Source organism: Loxodonta africana, chromosome 7 (genome assembly GCF_030014295.1).
Source record: "Loxodonta africana isolate mLoxAfr1 chromosome 7, mLoxAfr1.hap2, whole genome shotgun sequence".
Taxonomy (NCBI): Eukaryota; Metazoa; Chordata; class Mammalia; order Proboscidea; family Elephantidae; genus Loxodonta; species Loxodonta africana.
In genome coordinates, this window is record NC_087348.1 from 34,320,714 (window position 1) to 34,337,263 (window position 16,550).

At 38.1% G+C, this 16,550-nt stretch overlaps 1 protein-coding gene across 1 annotated transcript; it reads left to right on the forward strand.

The window, feature by feature from the left end:
- The first annotated feature begins 840 nt into the window (after window positions 1-840).
- LOC100654702 (olfactory receptor 4C5-like) lies at window positions 841-1,794 on the forward strand. The gene has a single exon (XM_010592284.2). The coding sequence runs from the start codon at window positions 856-858 to the stop codon at window positions 1,792-1,794; it is 939 nt and encodes a 312-aa protein (XP_010590586.1). The 5' UTR covers window positions 841-855.
- Window positions 1,795-16,550: the final 14,756 nt, after the last annotated feature.

Sequence of the window (16,550 nt, forward strand, 5' to 3'; positions counted from 1 at the left end):
GGATGTAGCATAAGCTCATAAGTCTAACTGCCACAATGTGTCTTACCATGGCCTCCAAACGTTGACTCAGTTCAGTTGATTCTGAAGTATGTCTAAATATTCCCTAATTTTAAATTGAACTCACCCGATGTTTTATATTCATCCAAGTTAAAAATAATAAGAATAACAAACTTTGCAGCTTCACCTCATCAGCATGAATGACTAGAAAAGGGACTAGTGGAGTGGGCTGTCATGAATTCAAGCCTCTGCTCCTCTTTTCATTTCTGTTTTTCTGTGGGAGAAAATACCATGGCAGTGATTGGGGGAGGATCCATCCATGTATAATTGCAAGAAAGTTCTGTGCATGTCAATGGTCATAAACTGTGTTTATGTGTGTGAGTGAGTATATGTGTGTGTGTTTGCGCATGAGCGTGTGAGGGTATGTATGAGTGTGTATGTGTGTTTGTATGTGAGTGTGTGTGACTGTGTATGTGTCAGTGTGTGTATGTGCGTGTAGAAGAGGGCTACGTGTTCATTATATGACCAAAAACACAACCTAACTGGGTTTATCTGCTCAGGGTTTCCTCCAGTCTTAAAACCAAAAAACCCATTGCCATCAAGTCAATTCCAAACCATCACTACCTTATTGGACAGAGTAGAGCTGCTCCATAGGGTTTCCAAGGAGCAGCTGGTGAATTTGAACTGCTGACCTTTTGATTAGCAACGAAGCTCTTAACCACTGCACCAAGGATCCCCATCAATCTTACAGGAAACAAATAATTCTGACGAAATTGCCTAATCAGAATTTATCTGTCACCATTGCAATCCCTGCACTATTTGCAGATAAAGCAATTATCCAAATGCCACAGTGGATTCATGGAGCGAGTGAACAATGTGACAGAATTCATCCTGCTTGGCCTGACACAGAACCCAGATGTGCAGAAACTCTTGTTTGCTGTCTTTGCAGTCATCTACCTGCTCGCCCTGGCAGGCAACCTACTCATTGTAGTGACCATCACCACCAGCCCAGTCCTAGGCTCCCCCATGTATTTTTTTCTGTCTTTTCTGTCCTTCATAGATGGCTGCTGCTCTTCTACCATGGCCCCGAAAATGATTGTTGATTTACTGGCTGAAAAGAAAACCATCTCCTTCAGTGGGTGCATGACTCAGCTCTTTGCAGAGCATTTCTTTGGAGGAGTTGAGATCCTCTTACTCACAGTAATGGCCTATGACCGATACGTGGCCATCTGCAAACCCCTGCACTACATGATCACAATGAACCGGCAGGTATGTGGCCTCCTGGTGGCCGTGGCCTGGGCTGGGGTTTTTTTTCATGCTCTGATTCAAATTCTTTTTATGGTCTGGTTGCCCTTCTGTGGTCCCAATGTTATTGACCATTTTATCTGTGATCTTTTTCCTTTGCTAAAACTCTCCTGCACTGACACACACACCTTTGGACTCTTTGTTGCTGCCAACAGTGGGATGACGTGTATGCTCGTATTCTCTATTCTTATCACCTCGTATGTCCTCATCCTTTGCTCCCTAAGAACTTACAGCTCTGAAGGGCAACGGAAGGCTCTTTCCACCTGTGCCTCCCATATTACTGTAGTCGTCTTATTCTTTGTACCCTGTATATTTGTGCACCTTCGGCCCATGGTCACCTTCCCCATTGATAAAGCAGTAGCCGTGTTTTATACTATGGTAACCCCCATGTTAAACCGTTTAATCTACACCCTCAGAAATGCAGAGGTGAAAAATGCGATGAGGAAGCTCTGCAGCCAAAGAGAGATCTTAAGTAAACATTTATGTGAATAGCAAAGATAAAAAAGAATAAGTGTGACTAATGCATAGGATAATGGTCTTGAAGCTGGGATATATGGTTTTAAAACTACTTTGTTCTCCTTGTTATCTGGAATCTTTAATGGTTCCTCTTTCATAAAATATCAATATTTGATTAAATGATGACTAAAATCTCTTTCAATTAGAAACTTCTTTGCATTTAAAAGATATTGATCAAAGAGACATTGCAAATTGATGTAAAATGGCACAATGTATTAAAAATCCATGGCATTATGTATTCAATACAACAATTCTCTGCAAAGTTTCAGATATAAATTATATAGCCAATAGGCCAAGTACTTAAAATATTTTTTTAAAAGTCCTAATGGCTCAGTATTTTGCTAAAAATACATAGTTTTATTCTAAACTACTAAGGTCAGGTAGACTCAATAATGTGAGAGATAAGAATCAACCAGAATTGAATCTGTTTTGAGGAATGAGAGAGACTCTTTAAGGCAGGACTCACCCAAAATTAATGCTATGTGTTGCCCAATTCCATGGGGCATCATTTACATTGGAATCTGGGCTTTCCTCTGAACAAATTATTTTCTCTGCCTAAAGCCAAGAAGAGATATAAAATACTTCCAGGTACAGCCAGAGAACGACCTTACACATGATAGTCTCAGGTAGAAAATATTAGTGGAGCACATTTTCTGTCAAAGACAGCCTATAAAACACCTCACCTTCAAAATAGCTTTTATTGGATGGATTTGTGCCTTGTTGCTGTAGTTATATACTTTCAAGTCTATTCTGACGCATAGTGACCCTATATACAACAGAAGGAAACACTGCCCAGTTGTGCGCTATCCTCACAACCCTTACTATGCTTAAGCCAATCATTGCAGCCACTGTGTCAATCCATCTTGCTGAGAGTCTACTTTACCAAGCATGATGGCTTCTCCAGGGGTGGATCCCTCCTGATAGCATGTCCAAAGTAGATGAAACATGTCTCTCCATCCTTGCTTCTAAGGAACATTCTGGCTGTACTTCCGAGACAGATTTATTCGTCCTGGCAGTCCATAGTATATTGAATTTTCTTTATCAACAACATAATTCAAAGGCATCAACTATTCTTCAGTTTTCTTTATTCATTGTCCTGCTTTCACATGCATATGAGGCAATTGAAAATGCCATGATTTGGGCCAGGTTCACCTTAGACCTCAAAGTGATATCCTTGCTTTTTAACACTTTAAAGAGATCTGCTGCAGCACATTTGCCCAATACTGTACATCATTTGATTTCTTGACTGCTGCAACCATGGGCATTGATTATGGATCCAAGTATAATGAAATCCTTGACAAATTCAATTTTTTCTCTCTTCATCGTGCTGTTGATCCAGTTGTGAGGATTTTTGTTTTCTTAAATTGAGATGTAAACCATACTGAAGGCTGTAGTCTTTGATCTTCATCAAAGTGCTTCAAGTCCTCTTCGTTTTCAGCAAGCAAGGTTGTGTCATCTGCATATCACAGGTTGTTAGTCATTCTACAAACCTGGTGTCACATTTCCCATCATATGGTCTAGCTTCTCAGATTATTCGCTTAGCATACAGATTGAAAAATTATAGTGAAATGATACAACCCTGATGCACACCTTTCCTGATTTGAAACAATGCAGTATCCCTTTGTTCTGTTCCAATGGCTAACTCTTGGTCTATATACAGATTTCTCCTGAACACAAGTAAGTGTTGAGGAATTTCCATTCTTCAAAACGTTACCCATAATTCGTTATGATCCACACAGTTGAATGTCTATCAGAGTCAATAAAAGACAGGTAAACATCATTGGAGTATTCTCTGTTTTTAGACAAGATCCAACTGACATCATTAATCACATCCTTTTTTCCACATCCTCTTCTGAATCCAGCTTGAATTTCTGGCAGTTCCATGTCAATGTACTGCTGCAACCATTTTTAATTATCTTCAGCAAAAATTTACTTCCACGTCATATTAGTGATATTGTTTGATAATTTCCACATTCTGTTGAATCACCTTTCTTTGGAATGTGCGTAAATATAGATCTCTTCCAGTTGGTTGGCCAGGTAGCTATCTTCCAAATTTCTTCACATAGACAAGTGAGCACCTCCAGCATTGCATCCGTTTATTGACAAAACTCAATTGATATTTTTTCAATTCCTGGAGCCTTATTTTTTGCCAATGCCTTCAGAGCCATTGGGCTTCTTCCCTCAATACTATCATTTCTTGATCATATGCTATCTCCTGAAATGATTGCAGACAAACCAATTATTTTTGCTGCACTGACTCTGTGTATTCTTTCCATCTTCTTTTGATGATTCCTATGTTGTTCAATATTTTGCCCATAGAATCTTTCTGTATTGGAACTCAAGGCTTGAATTTTTTTCTTCAGTTCTTTCAGCTTGAAAAATGCCTAGCATGTTCTCCCCTTTTGTTTTTCTAACTCCAGGTCTCTGCACATTTCATTATAACCCTTTGTCCTCTGGAGTTGCCCTTTGAAATCTGTTCTGCTATTTTACTTTACTGTTTCTTCCATTTGCTTAAGCTGCTTTATGTTCAAGAATAAGTTTCAGAATCTCTTCTGACATCCATTTTGGTCTTTTCTTTCTTTTCTGTCTTTTTAATGACCTTGTGCTTTCTTCGTGTACAATGTCCTTGATGTCATTTCACAACTCTTCTGGTCTCATGTCATTTGTGTTCATTGTGTCAAATCTGTTCTTGAGATGGTCTTTAAATTCATGTGGAATATAGTTAAGGTCTTACTTTGGCTCTCGTGGACTTGTTTTAATTTTCTTCTCTTTCAACTTGAACTTGCATATGAGCAATCGGTGTCCTGTTCCACAGTCTGCCCCTAAACTTGTTCTAATGACAGTGAACTTCTTCATCTCTTTCCACAAATGTAGTTGATTTGATTCCTGTGTATTTCATCAGACGAAAGTCCACATGTATAACCATTGTTTTTGTTGTTGGAAAAAGATATTTGCAATGAATAAGTCATTGGTCTTGCAAAATTCTACCATGAGATCTCTGGCATCTTTTCTATAACCAAGCCCATATTTTCCAACTACAGGGTCCTTCTTCTTTGTTTCCAACTTTCACATTCCAATCACTAATAATTATCAATGCATCTAGATTGCATGTTTGATAAATTTCAGATCTCAGGAGCTGGTAAAAATCTTTGGTTTCTTCATCTTTGGCTATAGTGATTGGTGTGTAAATTTGTATAGTAGTTGCATTAACTAGTCTTCCTTGTAGGTGTATGGATATTATCCTATCACTAACAGTGTTATATTTTAGGCTAGATCTTGAAATGTTCTTTTTGATTATGAATGCTATGCCATTCTTCCTAAAATTGTCATTTCTAGCATAGTAGGCCATATGATTGTTTCGTTCAACATGGCCAGTACCAATCCATTTCAGCTCACTAATGCCTAGGATAGCAACCTTTATGAGTTCCATTTCATTTTTGACAACTTTAGAAGTAGATTGCCTTGTCATTCTTCCTAGTCTTAGTCTGGAAGCTCTGCTGAAACCTGTCCACCATGGGTGGCCCTGCTGGTATTTGAAATACTTGTGGCATAGCTTCCAGCACCAGAGCAACATGCAAGCCACCACATACACCAAACTGACAGACAAGTGGTAGATTTGTGCTTTAACTAATACCAATAAAGAGAGAACTGATGGTATCTGAGTAGTCAAGACAGAAAGTCTACATACCCAAATTTGAAAAGAAAATTACAAACCAATTGTAAACCAATGAGATGCAGAGTAATTTGAGATGTTGACACTTAAAGTGCAATTCTAAGAGAAAGAATCCAAATAAAATAAAGGTATTCAGATCAAGGCCAAGACAGCAGTCTTGTGGATCTTAGCAATTTCACATCTACCTTCAGAAGAACTGCATTAACCCAAATAACTCCATAGTCATGCTTATGTTGTTGTTGTTGCTGTTAGCAGTCATTGAGTAGAACCTTACTCATGGGGTCCTTATGTACAACAAAATGAAATGTTCCTGCCCTGAGTCATCTTTATGATCATTGGTATGTTTGAGTCCATTATTGAAGCTATTGTCAATCCACCTCATTGAAGATTCCCCTCATTTTCACTGACTCTCTAAAAAACAAAAACTCTACTATGTCTTATATTAAATATGTAATTAAAACAAAATAAACAGTTGTCATAGAGTCAATTCCAACTCTTGGTGACCCCAGGTGTTTCACAGTAGAACTGCACATAGGGTTTTCAATGACTGTGACCTTTCAGAAGTAGATCTCCAGGCCTTTCTTTTGAGGTGCCTATGGGTAGATTCAAACAGCCAACCTTTTGGTTAGTAACTGAGTGCTTAACCGTTTGTGCCACCCAAGGACTTCTAAAAGATGAATATTCAACCATTTAATAAACAATTAATTCCAGACTAGGAGATCAGTTTTCCTCAGTTGTGGCCATCCCATTTGCCAATCACCAAATACCCATGTGTTCCTACCACTTTTTCCAGTCCACTTATATTTAAGTAGGACCATGTGACTAGCTTGCAAAAGTGATGTGTGTCACATTCAGGATGAAACATTTACAAGCCAGTGTGATACTCTCCAGCTGTTTCCCTGATTCCGCAAACCTGGAAGATACACATTTAGTCTGCAGGTCTACACAGAGAAAACATACTGGATTACTGAGTACATGCGTGGAGGTCAGCTGCTATAAAGATCACCAAACCTTCAGAGGGATTTTGCCTGAAAAGTAAATAAAATTTTGTGTTAAGCCACTGAGATTTCAGGGTTCATTTATTACCACAGCAAAACACAGCTTATCCTGACTAATACACTGACTAACTTTATCTCTAAAAAAAAAAAAAAAAAAAACTTATAAAAATTAAGAAGACAGCAGGTTGAGAAAACTTTTGCAACTACCTTAATTCTCAAATAGTACAGGGTAGATAAACAGAAATTCTTACAAATCAAGTCCAAATAGAGCCTTATTTCTACGTCGGTGTAACATACTGCACTAACTGAAGTATTCAAACCATAAACTTACACACCATCTTCTTTTTCACTTTACCTACCCAGCAAGGCAATGCTGAAGAAAATTATCAATCATATGCTAGGGAGTGAGTGCCAACAAAAATCATGAACTGCAATGTGATGCAGGCCTTCAATGCTTCTCGAGCAAATTTCCTAACTATTCTAGATTGATTCCTCTTCTACACATTCTCAGCATATGCTTCAATTTTTCACCAATTCCCTATAGCCCTTTTCCCACAAAATTTCCTTTTATATCAAGAGAGGAATTTGTATTCTACTTGTCAGGAAAATAGAGACCATCAAAGGGTCGTTCTCTCAACCTCAATCTTTCTCACCAATAACTGTATCTATAATTCCTTTTTACCTTTATGCCTTCCTGCACAAACTGTTAAAACACGTACAAGAACTCCTATTTAATTTTAATATGTCCATATGTACTCTACATACCACTGTCCACTGTCTCCTCAATAATCTTACTTCATTAATTATCTTTTTTGTGTGTGTGTGTCATTAATCTTATGTTCAAGCTCAAATGCCACTCTCACGCAGTCCCGGGCCAAAAAAAAAGAAAGCAATGCTTCCACTTCCAATCTCAGCAATCACCCAGTTTCATCCTTAGTTTATACTCATACTCTGCCACTCTTCAACCAAATTCTAATTATTTGCTTATTTCCCTTTCCAACACATCCTTCCTTCTATAAAATTAGAAGACATGAAGTTACCACCTCTTTGAATGATGTCACCATTTCACCATGACCAGAGTACCCCCCAAAATATCTCTGGGTCTTAGTAAGCCCTGCCGAAGGCTTTGACCCCATAAGGAAAAAAAACGGGGAGAGCGGGTTTACAAAATCCATTTGTCTTCTTGTATGCTTGAAATTATTGATCCATCAGAGTTAGAGTTATTCTTTTGCCATTGCCAGGAAATTCTCACTGTGGGTCAGTCTCATCCTTTGCCTGCTGACGTTTTGTTTCAAGAAACAGAACTAAAACCAAGCAGTCAGGTTGATGGAAGCCACGCCCTACATAAATGAATGTGTGAGCACTAGATACTCTAGAACTCTCACTTCTTGCTCAAAGAGCAAGGTTATTCCTAGCAAGGTTGCAACCAACTTCACATCAGAGACTGAGGGAGAGAAAAGGAAGTGTTTCTCTTTTTCCTCCTTTTGGTGTCTTTTACAAGGAGATGCAGTTGAGTATGATATCCTCAATGACTTTTGCATATTTTTTTATAGTCCCTACCTCTATGTCCACATGATTCTCCATCTGTACAGTAAAAAGTAAAGCTCTATTCCCAAAAATGGATTATAATATACTGACCCCTAGACACTCATGCAAAAAAAAAAAAAATTGTATTATATCCTTGACTTTTAAATCACTCAACTGGAGGGTGAGAATGGCTGAGAATCCTGGCTCCTAAGTCTTTCAGTCAATCATGAATAAAAATATCATAGTCTCCCAGTATACATAGGTATATATACTTGAAGACTAGCATTTCCATACCCAGGACAACCACATTGCATAGACCAGGAATAATGTCAAAGGGAAACTTTCCTCTGAACACAAGATAGTGTAAACCAAACCAAAGATTATTAGCTAAGATCATGAAAACCACAATCAGACCCTCTGATGAGTTTCAGGTTTATCCCACCCAGCTCTAATCCCAACAATGTCCACAGACAGACTTTTAACTCAGACCCAACTGCATCCTCAAAACTGTCCCAGCAATGTATATTGGTACCAGGTGTGAGTAAGTTAAGGATGCCAGTTGCTAGTTTTGCAAATATTCCAAAAGGGTTACTTACTAATTCCCTGAGTATTTTAGAAATTTATATATGCACTCTGTTAAAATCTATAGAAACATTCCTCTAGAATATTGAAGAAAGAATTGAGGAAAAAAGAATGAGCAACAAACCACTGCAGAGCCCTAGCTTAACAATATCCTATGTTTGTTTCTGGGAGTTTATTTCTGGTGATGTATGAGTGGGGGTGGTGAAAAGACACTGCTTCCAAGCATGAAGTGGGCTTCCAAGAGCACAGAGTAGGAAGAAGTCTTTACTAAAGGACAAAACGAACTCTTTCCTGACTGAGAAAGGGCTTTAGGAAAATAATAGCATAGTTTATTTCAATTAACAATGTCCAATCAAAGGAGATTTATTCTAAATTTCAAAGCTCTGTTGTTAGGTGCCGTCGAGTCACTCCCAACTTATATCAACCCTATGTACAACAGAAGGAAACACTGCTGGTACTGTGCCATCCTCACAATCTTTATTATGCTTGAGCCCATTGTTGCAGCCACTACATTAGTCCATCTCGTTAAGGGTATTACTCTTTTTCCCTGACGCTCTACCAAGCATGATGTCCTTCTCCAGGGACTGATTCCTCCTGATAACATGTCCAAAGTACATGAGACAAAGTCTTGCCATCCTTGTTTCTAAGGAGCATTCTGGCTGTACTTCTGGTGAGTGTGTGTATGAGTGTGGGTGGTGAGAAGACACTGCTTCCAAGCATGGAATGAACATTCTTCTAGCAGTCTATGCATGGTATATTCAATATTCTTCACCAACAACATCCTTCAAAGGCATCAATTCTTCTATTTTGTGTGTGTGTGTGTGCGTGTGTCTAACTTTCTCATTTAAAGGAGGTGATTGAAAATACCATGACTTGGTTCAGGCCCACCTTAGTCCTCAAAGTGACATCTTTGCTTTTTAACAGTTTTAAAGAGGTCCATGCAGCAGATTTGCCCAATGCAGTACGTTGTTTGATTTCTTGATAACTGTTTCCATGGGCATTGATTGTGGATTCAAGTAAAATTAATTCCTTGACAACTTCAACCTTTTCTCCATTTATCAGATGTTGTTTATTGGTTCAGTTGTGAAGTATAATCCATACTGAAGGCTGTAGTCTTTGATCTTCGTTAGTAAGTGCTTTAAGTCTTCTTCATTTTCAGCAAGCAAGGTTGTGTCATCTGCATATCTCAGGTTGTGAACAAGTCTTCCACCAATATTGATGCCATGGTTTTCTTCAAACAGTCCAGCTCCTCAGGTTATTTGCTCAACATAAAGATTGAATAAGTATGATAAAAGGATACAACCATGACACACACCATTCATGACTTTCAACCCTGCAATACCTCATTGTTCTGTTTGAACAACTGCGTCTTTGTTCATGTACAGGTTCTTCATGAACACAATTAAGTGTTCTGGAATTCCCTCTCTTCACGATGTTATCCATAATCTGTTTTGACCCACACAGTTGAATACCTTTGCAAAGTCAATAAAATACAGATAAACCTATTTCTGGTATTCTCTGCTTTCAGCCAAGATCCATCTGGCATCAGCAATGGCATCCTTTTATTCACATCCTCTTCCGAATCCAGCTTGACTTTAAGGCAGTTCCCTGTTTATATACTGTTGCAACAGCTTTTGAATGATCTTCAGCAGGATTTTACTTGTGTGCTGTATTAATGATTTTAAAAAAAAAAAAAAAACATTGCAGTCCAGTTGATTCTGACTCATAGTGAACCTATAGGGCAGAGTAGAACTGTCACATAGACTTTCCAAGGTGGGTTTGAAGTGCCAACCTTTTGGTTAGCAGTCAAACACTTAACTATTGCACCTCCAGATTCTAATGGATTATATTTCTTTTGAATGGGCACAAATATGGATCTCTTTCAGTTGGTTGGCCAGGTAACTGTCTTATAAATTTCTTGGCATAAACGATTGAGCACCTCCAACTCTGCATCTGTTCGTTGAAACACCTCAATTAATATTCTGTCAATTACTGGAGCCTTGTTTTTTGCAATGTTTTCAGTGCAGGTGGACTTCTTCCTTCAATATCATCAGTTCTTGATCATATGCTACCTCCTGAAATGGATGAACATAGACCAATTGTCTTTGGTACAGTGACTCTGTGTATTCCTTCCATCTTCTTTTGATGCTTCCTGCATCGTTCAATGTTTTCCTCATAGAATCATTCAAAATTGCAACTCGAGGTTTGAATTTTTTCTTCAGTTCTCTCAGCTTGAGAAATGCCGAGAGTGTTCTTCCCTTTTGGTTTTCTAACTCCTGGTCTTTGAACATTTCATTGTAATACTTTACTTTGTCTTCTTGAGCCACCCTTTGAAATCTTCTTTTCAGCTCTTTTACTTCATCATTTCTTCCCTTCACTTTAGCTACTCTATGTTCCAGAGAAAGTTTCAGAGCTTCTTCTGACATTAATTTTAGTCTTTTCTTTCTTTCCTGTCTTTTTACTGACCTTTGTTTTGTGCATGTATCATGTCCTTGATTTCATCTGGTCTTCAGTCATTAGTGTTCAATGAATAAAGTCTATTTTTGAGATGATCTCTAAATTCAGGTGGGATATACTCAAGGTCATATTTTAGTTCACATGGACTTGCTCTAATTTTCCTCTTCAACTGGAATTTTCATAGGTGCAATTTATGATCTGTTCTGCAGTCTGCCCTCACCCTTGTTCTGACTGATAATATTGACCTTCTCCATAGTCTCAGGTGTAGTTCAATTTGATTCTTGTGTATTCCATCTGGCCAGGACCACATGAATAGTCCCATTTATGTTGTTGAAAATAGGTATTTGCAATGAAGAAGTCATTAGTCTTTCCAAATTCTATCATGAGATCTCCTGTATCATTTATATCACCAAGATCTAATTTTCGAAATACTGATCCTTCTTCTCTGTTTCCAACTTACACATTCTAATCACCAGTAATTACCAGTGCATCTTGACTGCATGTCTAATAAATTTCAGACTGCAGAAGTTGGTAAAAAATCTTCAATTTCTTAATCTTTGGCTTTGGTGGTTGGTGCATAAATTTGAATAATAGTTGTATTAACTGGTTTTCCTTGTAGGCATATGGATATTATCCTATCACTGACAGTGTTGTACTTGAGGATAGATCTTGAAATGTTCTTTTTGACGATGGATGCACACCATTCCTCTTCAATTTGTCATTCGTGGCATAAACCATATGATTGTGTGATTTAAAATGTCCAATAACAGTTCATTTCAGCTCACTAATGCCTAGGTTATAAATCTTTATCCATTCTATTTCATTTTTGATGACTTTCAATTTTCCTAAATTCAAAGTTCCTACATTCCACATTGCCATTATTAATGGATGTTTGCAGCTGTTCCTTCTCATTTTGAATTGTGCCACCTCAGCAAATGAAGGTCCGGAAAGCTTTTCTCCATCCACATCATTAAGGTAAACTCTACTTTGAGGAAGCAGCTCTTCCCTAGTCATATTTTCAGTGCTGTCCAACCTGAGGGGCTCATCTTCTGGCACTATAACAGGCAACGTTCCGCTGCTATTCATAAGGTTTTCTCTGGACAATTTTTTTTCAGAATTGGACTTCCAGATCCTTCTTCCTACTATGTCTTAGTCTAGGGACATTGTTGAAACCTGTCCACCATGGATGACCATAGCTCTAGACAGCTATAAGTTTATTATAAATTTTATAGCTTTCCAGAAGAAATTTGCTGTTCCCATGACTAACTCTAATAAATTTTATAGCTTTCCAGAAGAAATTTGCTGTTCCCATGACTAACTCTAATAAAAAAAACCCTAATAGATTTTAAAAATAGATATGTTAAAGATTCCTGTATTACTCTATGAATATCTAATAATGGAGGCAAATTTTAAATCCTAAAATTATAGACTTTTTTAACAAAAGTAGCTCATATCTTGAGTAAAACCAGACTGATAATGGAGATCAAATTTTCATCAAAACTCTCATGGTTCAGTGAGCATCTAGAGAGATTAGAAGCCCAATTTCTTTCTAATTAAATTTGAATTTCTTGGAAAATTTTTCTAGTCTATCACTTCAGGGTCTATTTGTGGTATTGTTTGAACATGCCTTAGAAAGATGTAAACAATGGTTGAGCTCAAATTAAAAACTGAGGAATCTACAATCAAGAAGACACAGGACAGCAATTATTGAATTTCTTCCAAATTTGAAGCACACTTATTTATCCAAGCATGCTTACTAAAATCAAGTGTATAGTGAGAGTCTGTTATCTATAGGCTAAAAATAAATTTGGAGAGGCAGGGCCAAGATCGCGTAGTAGTCAAAGGCTTCCTGTGCTTTCTCTTACAACAAAGTCCTGAGAAAACAAGTGGATCAATTTTATATGACAACCTACGAGCCCTGAACATCAAAGACAAAGTTGAGGAATCAAACTGAGCAGCAGGGGGAGGGAGAGACAGTTCAGAAGCAGCGAGGAGTTGCCAGACCTGACCTGGCTGGTATAAGCACCTTTTAGGCTGGATCAGCTGGCTCAAGGAGTGAGGCAAACAGTGACACTCAGGACACATTTTCCATATTGGGAGAGCCTGAGCAGTGGAGAATTGGCTCAAACGTCCAGAACCAGCAATGGCCTTCAATCAGGGAAAGATAAGTACAAGCTTCTAACCTACCACACAGATCCAGGAAAAAAAAAAAAAAAAAACCCTCCTTTTGGTAAATACCTCGCTCTCATTTATCTGCTCCCTCCCTGTTCTGCTCCAGGTCCCAGCATGGCTTCAGAGATAGCTGCATTCCCTGGGCCGGAAGTAGGACCCATCATGCACTCTGAGTTATTCTCCCAGCTTTGGAGAGAGAACAAATTAATAAACAGGAAAAAATAATCTGTTAGCAACCCTAAGCTGGGAACTCAGAGCAGGGTCAGCCCTTTTGCCTAGGCTCAGGCATAACGGTTCCACAGACGTTGAATGCCTTTCACTCATGAGTAGACTTGTGTGGGCCTATTTCAACAGCATAGGCCCTCATTAGTGCTGAATACCTGAAGCCTATTTTCATCTGTATCTGCTATAAGGGGTAGTGGCAGATCTGTGACATTTGACATTGCTCTGCCCATTAAGCAGGGTCTTCACGTACCCCTATCAGGGCCCTGATGACTGGTGGCTTCACCCTCTCCAATATCCAAGAATAAGCTGTGACTACCAGTCCTTACAGCCAACAGTATTGGTTTCCCATTAAAAAAAATTGGGTGCCCATAGTCCAGCTGCAAAACCCACCTACCTACATCCTCTAGGAACAGGGAAACATCTTCACCCCAGACACTCAGAGACAGCAGTCAGTCCCCTGCCTTGATCAGTGCATGACCCCTACTGTAGCCAGATATCTGTGCCTACTTCAATCACCCCTGCCTGTCTAGGACTGTATGTGAGAACCTGCACCATACACTCAGTGACCAACGACCTGGACACCTGAGCTGAATTCACACAAGTAAATGGACTCTTGGGCTTGCATACCTAGTAAACAGTTCCAACCACCTGGAGACAGAACGTGAGAGCTTCAAAGATGCCAATAATCAAATTAGTTTACATGACAAGCCTATTTGGGCATATCAAACAAAAAGCTACAACACAGTAAGCCAACATAAAATAAATAAACATAATAACTTATTGATGGCTTGGAGACAACAGTCAATATAAAATCATATGAATAGGCAGACCATAATGGCTTCAGCAATCCACCAAAATAAAGAATAAAAAAAAACTTCCAGAGGAAGATAACTTCTCAGAATTACCAGAGGTAGAATACAAAAGCCTAACATACAGAACTCTTCAAGACATCAGGAAGAGATCAGTCATAATGCAGAACAAGCCAAGGAACACAGAAAAAGCAATAAAGGAACTCAGGAAGGTCATTCAAGGGCATAATGACAAATTTAAGAGGCTGCAAGAAACCATAGGAGAGCAAAAAGGAATCCAAAAAATTAATAAAATTTCAGAATTAGACAACTCAATAAAAAGCCATAGGAACAGAATTGAGACAATGGAAGTCAAAATTAGTGAGACTAAAGATAAAGCACTTGACACCAACTTATTTGAGGAAATATCAGACAAGTTTTTTTTTTTTTTTTAATGAAGAATCCATAGGAATTATGTGGGACTCAATAACCTATGAGTGATTGGAGTACCAGAACAGGGGGGATATCACAGGATACAGAGAGAGTTGTTGAAGATTTGTTGGCAGAAAACTTCCCTGATATGGCAAAAGAGGATAAGATGTCTATCCAAGAAGCTCATCAAACCCCACACAAGGTAAGTCCCAAAAGAAAGTCAGCTAGATATAATCAAACTTGCCAAAACCAGATAAAGAGAGAATTTTAAGAACAGCTAGGGATAAATGAAAAGTCACTTGCAAAGGAGAGTCAGTAACAGTAAGCTCGTACTACTCCACATAAGCCATGATGCCAAGAAGGCAATGCGATGACATATATAAAGGCTTAAAGGGAAAAAAAATTGCCAGCCAAGAATTATATATACAGTAAAACTGTCTCTCAAATATGACGGCAAAATTAGGACATTTCCAGATAAACAGAAATTCAGGAAATTTGCAAAAACCAAACCAAAATTACAAGCAATATTAAAGGGAGTCCTCCAGTTAGAAACTCAATAACATCAGATAACAACCCAAGACTAAAAGACATGACAGAGCAACCAGATATCAACCAAGACAGGGAAATCACAAAAATAAATCAAAGCCATAACACTCAAAACAGAGAAACAGAGATGTCTTTAAGTAAAAAATGACAATATTAAATCAAAAAGAGAGACTCAAAAATGTAGTCATAGATCTTCCGTATGGAAAGGAAGTCAAGGCAATACAAAGGAATAAAAGTTTAGTTAAAATGTAGAAAAACGGGGGTAAATATTAAGATAACCACAAAGGAAACTAACAATCCTACACACCAGAATAAAAAACAAGAAAAACATGAAGACTCACTAAATACAAAAGGAAAAAGATGAAAAGAAAATACATAAAGAAAAATGACTCAGCACAGAAAATTAAGTGGAACAAACTATCAACAACATGCAAAAAAAAAAAATCAAAATGACAGCACTAAACTTATACCTATCAATAATTACTCTGAATGTACATGGACTAAATGCACCAGTAAAGAGACAGAGAGTGGAAGAATGGATAAAAAAACACAATGTTCACTACAAGAGACACGCAATGTTCACTGCAAGAAACACACCTTAGACTTAACGACACAAACAAACTATAACTCAAAGGATGGGGAAAACAACACTCAAAAAAGAGCAGGAGTGGTAATAGTAATCTCTGATAAAATAGACTTTAAAGCAAAATCCACCACAAAGGATAAGGAAGGACAGTATATAATGACTAAAGGGTCAATACACCAGTAGGGCATAACCATAATAAATATTTACGCACCCAATGACAGGGCTCCAAGATACATAAAACGAACTCTAACAGCATTGAAAAGAGAAATACACAGCTCCACAATAATAGTAGGAGACTTCAACACGCAGCTTTCAGGGAAGGACAGGTAATCTAGAAAGAAGCTCAGTAAAGACATGGAAGATCTAAATGCCACAATCAACCAACTTGATCTTATACATATATACAGAGCACTCCACCCAAAAGCAGCCAACCATACTTTCTTTTCTAGCGCACAAGGAACATTCTCCAGAATAGACCACATATTTGGCCACAAAGCAACCTGTAACAGAGCGCAAAACATCAAAATATTACAAAGCACCTTTTCTGACCATAAAGCCATAAAAGTAGAAATCAATAAGAGAAAAACAAAGGGAAAAAAATCAAATACATGGAAGATGAACGACACCTTGCTCAAAAACTACTAGGTTATAGAAGAAATTAAGGAAGGAAGAAAGAAATTCACAGAGTCAAATGAGAATGAAAACGCATTCTACCAGAACTGTGGGACACAGCAAAAGCAGTGCTC